General features: G+C 40.3%; 1 protein-coding gene across 3 annotated transcripts in view; it reads right to left on the reverse strand.

The window, feature by feature from the left end:
• Window positions 1-7,030, reverse strand: part of ccdc90b (coiled-coil domain containing 90B) — a 54,174-nt gene extending 47,144 nt beyond the window's left edge. For 2 of the 3 annotated variants that reach the window (XM_052026054.1, XM_052026052.1), the window contains exons 1-3: window positions 6,748-7,020; window positions 5,162-5,278; window positions 1,820-1,923 (exon numbers count right to left, since the gene is read on the reverse strand). In XM_052026054.1, coding sequence (XP_051882014.1) covers window positions 1,820-1,923; window positions 5,162-5,278; window positions 6,748-6,853 — 327 coding nt within the window. In that variant the 5' untranslated portion in view covers window positions 6,854-7,020. Of the gene's footprint in view, window positions 1-1,819; window positions 1,924-5,161; window positions 5,279-6,747 lie in introns of all 3 variants that reach the window. The other variant, XM_052026053.1, reaches the window with a different exon arrangement.
• Window positions 7,031-7,289: the final 259 nt, after the last annotated feature.

Here is a 7,289-nt window from a genome sequence, read left to right on the forward strand (position 1 = left end):
CAACAGATGACAGGTCACTGCTGGAGATGGCTAGAGACCAAATGTTGCAATGCTAGGGATGTTGCTGAATGAGATCCTTAGGGCATTGTCTTTGGCATTGAGTCAACCAACTGTATCAATGGCATTGCTTTATTACAATAGGTCAGAAGGGTGGGCTGTTCACTGACAAGTTAAAGCTCCTTTTATGCTATCCCTAACAGCAAAATGACATAACCCAACTAGATTAGGAGCTGGACTGAATTCAGATCAGGACAAAGGCCAGATAGTATTCATTTTCTATGAGAAAACTTATAACCTTCAAGTGCATCACCCACAATATTCTTGTGGAATGGGAGAGAAGGTGGGAGGAGGGAAAGTGCAATTAGATTAGTTCCATCAACAGCATGGTTACAGCAGCAAGGCATGGGCACTTCACCTCCTGACTCTCACAAAAGACTCACCGCAATAAACAAGGCTCAGGTCTAAGTGTAACAAAATACTCATCACTAGCTTTGCTGAGGGCATCCATAAAAAAAGTTAAACAAGGTCAGCAGTAACCAAGACAGGAACTGAAGCAAGCTGCCAAGTACAATTTAGTAATTCCAGACTTTGGAACCTTTACCAAAACAAAATGAACAAAGCAGCAAATCCTTTGGAGCAGCATCAGTCCCAAGTATCCCCCCTCCTCCACACCAGATCTCATACCATGATGTTTTTATTTTCAATACTGACTCATGAAAGACTATTGTGAGGGCAAGATTGGCCCAAGAACTGTAATGATCCATGAGATAGGTCTACCATCATCTTCTCACGAAAGCGAGAAATGGCAAAATGTTAGTCATAGTCATAGAGAGTCATGGAGAGATTCAGCACGGAAACAGGCCCTTCAGCCCACCAAGTTCATGCCGACAATCATTTACACTCATCTTACATCAACTCTCTGCAGATTCTAGCAGTCACCTTCACACTAAGGGCAATATATAGCAGCAAGTTAACCTAATTAAGTGCATCCTTAACAGAGATAGCTATGTCCTTATAATATGAAAAATTCACATGATACAACTTTGGATTTTAATATTTACGACTGTAACAACCATAAAAGTTAAGATGACAAAGCAAAAAAAAATTGAATGCCATGGTAATTATGCTTACATTCCTCTATGCCTTTTAGGAGAATGATTTGTAATTTCCTCGACATCGAACTATTGTTGTACATTAGAAACAATTGTGTGCAATGAAGCAGGGATGAAGGTGGTGAATCAAACAGCAAATCCACTAGACCTGGGATTATTAAGATTCACACTGCTGTCAAATCATAGAGATTGGGCTACTTATATCCCCAGTATCACTAACCAAGCAAGAAGCAGTGGAACATCTGCCTTCATAAACTCCAGTCATGTAAAAAGACAAGAGGAAGTCATGTATATTCATAACCAAGAAATAACAATAAAGACATTTAAAAAAGAAAAATTAGATTCAGAATATGGCAAATGAAGGAAAAGATTAGACCAAGAGACAAAGGAGGAATAGATGGGTATAAAACACATTTTCCAAAAATACATTCAGAATGGTTCAGTTATGTTATTCCCCGAGTCCTCAGGCTCTCATCTCAGCATTGGTTCCTTATTGTCAATGGTTTACAGGAAAAGGGACATCACTACGATTTGTTTTTCAGCAAATTCAGTTAATTTCTTTACTTTCCTCACATATTAAGAGACAACAATGTTTGTACGTAATACACTGAGTAATTTTAAGACTGTTTAGAATTCATTTGAACATTACAAAAGTACATCTTTAAAAATCAGTTTTGAGAAAACACTCTCACAAGAGATGCACCTACCTGCTGTGCTTTAGTTACCAAATCCTTGTACGTGGATTCCATATTTGCACAGGTTACATTTGCTAATAATGTAACTATTGCCTCTGCTTGCTCTTTTGGAAAACCTGATCATAAAAAAAGAGAAAAATTTAAAAAATAATTCCAGTTAGAATAACGAGTTAGTCATAGAGTAATACAACACAGAAACAGGCCCTTTGGCCCAACTTGTCCATGCTGACCACGGTGCCCACCTAAACTAGTTCCCTTTGCCAGTGTCTGACCTGTATCCCTCTAAATCTTTCCTATCCATGCACCTGTCCAAGTGTCTTTTAAATGTTGTTATTATACCTGCCTCAATTACTTTCTATGGCAGCTCGTTCCATATTCGCACAACCATCTGCATGAAGAAGTCACTCCTCAGGTCCCTTTTAAATTTTTCCCTTCTCAAATTAAACCTATGCCCTCTAGTTTTTTTTGTTCCCTTTCCCTGGAAAAAAAACTGTACATTCATCCTATCTGTGCTCCCCATGATTTTATACACCTCTGCAAGGTCATCCCTCAGTCTTCAATGCTCCAAGGAATAAAGTCCTAGCCTGCCCAACCTCTCCCTATAACTGAGTCCTGGCAACGTTCTCGTAAATCTTCTTTGCACTCTCTCCAGCTCAGTGATGTCCTTCCTAGAACAGGGTGACCAAAACTGTACTCACTACTCCAAGTGTGGCCTCACCAATGTCTTGTACAACTGCAACATAATGTCCCAACTCTAATACTTATTGCCATGACTGATGAAGGCCAGCATGCCAAATGCCTTCTTCACCATCCTCTCTACACATGATGCCATTTTCAGCAAACTACGTACCTGTAATCCTAGGTCCCTCTGTTCCACAATACTCCCCAGGGTGCTATGATTCACTGTACAAGTCCTACCCTGATTTGACAAATAAAAAAATTTGCAGATGCTGGAATTCTGAAATAAAAGCAGACGATGCAGGAAACTCTCAGCAGGTTGGGAAGTATCTCTGGAAATGCAAACAGAATTAACTTGTTTTATCCCCTTCTCAGTTCTGACAAAGGGTCTCCGAACTGAAACATTAACTCATTGTCTCTTTCCACAGATGCTGCCTGACCTGCTGAATGTTAGAAGTAATCAGGCTAGTTCCTCTCTCTCTGCTCCTCAAAAGAAAAAAAAAATTCTCACCCACAAGAAGGATAACGCAGGGAATGCAGCAGCCTACTTACACACAGCCACAGAGCAATAATGACTCTAAATCTGCTTTTATGTATTGGTTGAGGGACAAAGCCATGACCAGAACACTACAGAAAACTTTTCTCTTCTCTTTCAAATCAAGTCTTTTTTAAAAATAGAAACATCCACCGGAGAGTTGACAGAGTCTCATCTAATAGTGCATCCGTAGATACAGTGTGGAGCCTTAGCACTTCCTGAGGAGAAGCTGGAAAGACAGTTAGGACCTTTGATCGGATGTGTCACAGCTCACTAAAATTGCAAGAGATAAAGTTAGAAAGCCATTCCATTGCAAATCTTCTTGGGCAGGGATCATAAATAAGAGGAAAATTAAATTTTGCAAAGTTTTCCTAAAACAAAAATGTGTTAGCAGTGCATGGTTTTAACTAGAACAAGGTTCCGTCTGGTTTTCCAGCTTGCAGTAGAATTGGACACCATGAAAGCAGGAGCCTATAGATTCTCAGTCAGGTCTTTAGAGAGATCCACAAGTACCTCATTACTTGGCAGACCAAGAAACTGAACTGAACTTTCAATCAACCTTGTATACTTGGGGCAAAGATCAGCTTCTCCGATTATATTTTAACACTTTTGATTTAACGGTCTTTTAATGGGATAACTGGATACAAAATTCAGTCAATTTCCACTCTCTACTGAAGGCACCAAATATTTGCATTTAGATGGTGCTTTTAACACAAAATAGCTCCATGCACTTCACGTGTCACTGAGTCAAGGAAGAGAACCTTAAAAGGGTGTCCAAAACTTTAGCCAAAGTTGAATTTTAAGGAGGATCTTAAAAGATGAAGGAGGCAGACTTAGTGAGGGAATTTCTGAGAGTAGCGTCAGCAGCTGAAGTCATGGCTCTTGCTATTCAATGAGATTGTAGTTAGTTTATGATTCATCTTTTCCCCCAAATGGAGGTGGTCAAGAGCAGGGAAATCTATACACATTGATGGGTATTCTAACATTCAGGTGTTAGGATATCAAGAGCAATATGCGTTAGCTTGTACAGATGAACACTACGATAACCAAATCTGTCTGACCCTGGTATTCAAAGATAGGATAGAAAACAGATGGGAATAAATATGAAGGGTGAATAAATATGGACAATCAGAGCCAATGCTGATAGCAGGATAGTTCCTACCTGTTAGAGAAAACAAATGTTACATCATTACCAAGGTTCCCAATGGAGTGGGTAAATGAATGAAGACCAGCAGGCAATAAGCAAACATTTTAAACACATGAAAAGCAGAAGAGTAGTGAATCATAGAAACGTACAGCCCTTTTGGCTCACTTCATCCATGCCTATCTTTGGTAATCCCATTTGCCTGCATTTGGCCCGTATCCCTATACACCTGTCCAAATGCCTCTTAAACATTGTGAATGTATCTGCTGCCACCACCTCCTCTGGCAGCTCGTCCCAGACATTCACCACCCTCTGTGTGGAAAAACTTACCCCTCAGATCTCCTTTAAATTTTCTTCCCTTTCACCTTAAACCTGTGCCTTCTAGTTCTAGACTCCCCTGTCCTGGGAAAAAGATTCTGACTAGCAAAGCCACTCATAATTTTATAACTCCTATAAAGTCACCCCTCAGCCTCTTCCATTCCAGTGAGAATTAATCCAGCCTATCCAATCTCTCCTTCTAACAACGGCCCTCCATTCCAGGCAACAACCTGGTGAATCTCTTCTACACTCCCTCTGTTACCATATCCTGTAGTGTGGTGACCAGAACTGTACACAAGTTCAGGAATTTTCCATTAGGGTAAAGGAACTTTGGTCAGGGAAAACCAATGCTTATCAACCGAGTATCTGGTCTCACTTTTTATAGGAATAAGGTTGAATGGAAGAGTTCTAAAGAAGGAATGAGAATATTAAAAGTGATAGAGAGGAATGTATCAGTGAGAGTATTGGTGCAATTTTTCCTTTAAGTTGTTTCCACAGGAAGTAAAAGAAATCACCAAAATTGAACTTAGAAGGCATAACAATTGCTAAAAATCACAGTATATAAAAATACAATGATCAGACCCACTGAAGAAAATAAATTTGAATGGTTGAACTTCAACAAAATACTGCAGGTTAAAGTGAAATTCAGAAATTGAAAGAGACGATGCTTTCTTCTCACCATTATTCTGCAGCTCCAGAACTAAAGCATGGGTATCAAAACACATCCTCCTCTGTTCCTGGGAGAATAATTCAACTCTTGTGTCATAAGCACATGATGAGGTAGCAGCAAAAAAACCTGCAAACAGACAAAATAAATCAGCTTCAACTGACTGTACACGTCTAATGGCCCTGCCAACACTGCCAGGAAATATCCAACCCATAAACCAGAATGTTTCCTTTTGTTGCTCAAGGAAAGAGTCTACACAAACCATTTATTGTTTAACATACTCCCCATTATCATATAACAATTCAATAGATAAAGAAACATTAATCCTGTTATATAACTAGATGAAGCCACATAGACTCTTCTCACCTCAGAATGACTTCAAGTTAACATCAGAGAGCTGCTCCATGTTCACAGGTTTCAAAATTATGGACATGCCAAAGGTACAGTAAAGAGCTGAATGATGTTAAGGGCACTTACTACTGACGGCATATTTATCAGTCGACAGACCGACTGGTGGTAAAAAGGATTAGTATGGATGGCTACTTGATGGTTGGCATGGAAACAGTGGGCCGAAGGGCCTCCTGCATGACTCTACATTCTGCATCTTCAGCTGGTTGCACGTTTTTCCCAAGCGAATTAACAAAAGACCTGCTCTCAGGTCAAAGCCTTGAAATGAAGCCACCCTAGCACATAAAGTGCCTCATTCAAGGGCAGGTGTAACTACAGTGATGTGTGGACACAGAGAAGCAACACGGTATACCTTTTCTGGTAAAATGTTCATTCACTTAAAAATGGAAAAAAATCATTTACTGTGTTTGGCTTTTCAGGAATGAACAGACATCATGTAGAGCCCCTGTCATGTTGATAGAGTTATATATGTGGCTTAACAAGTCCATTCACCAGATTTTACTTTATAATCGTTGCATGAGTTCTTAACATTCCTACATAATTACTAAATGCAAAATTACTGCTCCTTCAGGGGAAAGCATGATGAGGAAAGAGACAATGTATTGCAGTGGGTGTGATATGAGGCAAGTATTGGGGAGGGAGAGTTCCTTCCATTCGTTTGCCCTGGGGTTTGGAGGTAATACTTCATGGTTAGATTTTGGGGAGGAATTCTCGCAGTAGTTTTGGTCACCGGTAAAAGCGATGTAGGAGTGAAAATCAAAATATTGCAAATGCTAGAAATCTGCAATTAAAACAGGAAATACTCAGCAGGTCAGTCAGCGTCTGTGGAATGACGTTTTGTAGGAAGATTTACGAGGAGCTCTGGCGGCTGAGCGAGTTCAGGTGAAATGCCGCCACTGCTTTATGAGAGGGCAGGGCAGGCCCAAGTCACCGCTGGGCGAGCAGTGATGGAGTCGGTCACTACCGGTCACGCTGGTTGAAGTTTCTGAAAGACGTGATCAGGAATAAACGAACTGACGTGCCTCATTTCGCTGAGCAAATACCCCAGATTTATTCATGTGATTCTATTTCCTGATGCCAGCTTTCTATTGTACTTTGGAAATTCCCCATAAACTGAATGTGGAAGGGAAATACCCAAAGGTTACCTGAACGAGGATCACTCAGCATTATTTTCCGTGATTTACACTCACCGCGTTTTAAATGCGTTCTTGGATTTTCGGCTAATGAATGATGCAGATCCACAGCTCGGAAGTTGTAAGCTTGCAACAAAGTTTTACAACGTTGTATCAGCTTCATGTTCTTTCTCCCTCTCTCTCTGCGCTCAATCTTTACTAATTGTTTCCACTGAACAGTGATAACAAGAGCCAGTAGACTACGGCTGGTATTTTAATTAGAGAAAATGATGAAATATTATTCAACAAAATTTACACCGCCCCAATTCACCCTGATGTCATTTCCACCGATGAAACTCTCAGCCTCGCGAGCTCATTGAGGAAATTCCAGCACTCGGAATAGCATCACCCTGTGGGCTGGAGTTATATTACAGTGCTGCTTGACTGTATTTTCGTACAGTGTCAATCTTTTTGGTTCCTCAACTCACTTTTGACTTTTACAGAGACGTGATTTCACTTGGTACAATAGTTCATACTTCACCAAAAGGAACGTTCTGTATGTATGATCTTAAACAACAATACAATTATTCCCCAAGTCTTCTCTCAGCAGCAAGGGATTG

Source organism: Pristis pectinata, chromosome 11 (assembly GCF_009764475.1).
Source record: "Pristis pectinata isolate sPriPec2 chromosome 11, sPriPec2.1.pri, whole genome shotgun sequence".
NCBI classification, from domain to species: Eukaryota; Metazoa; Chordata; class Chondrichthyes; order Rhinopristiformes; family Pristidae; genus Pristis; species Pristis pectinata.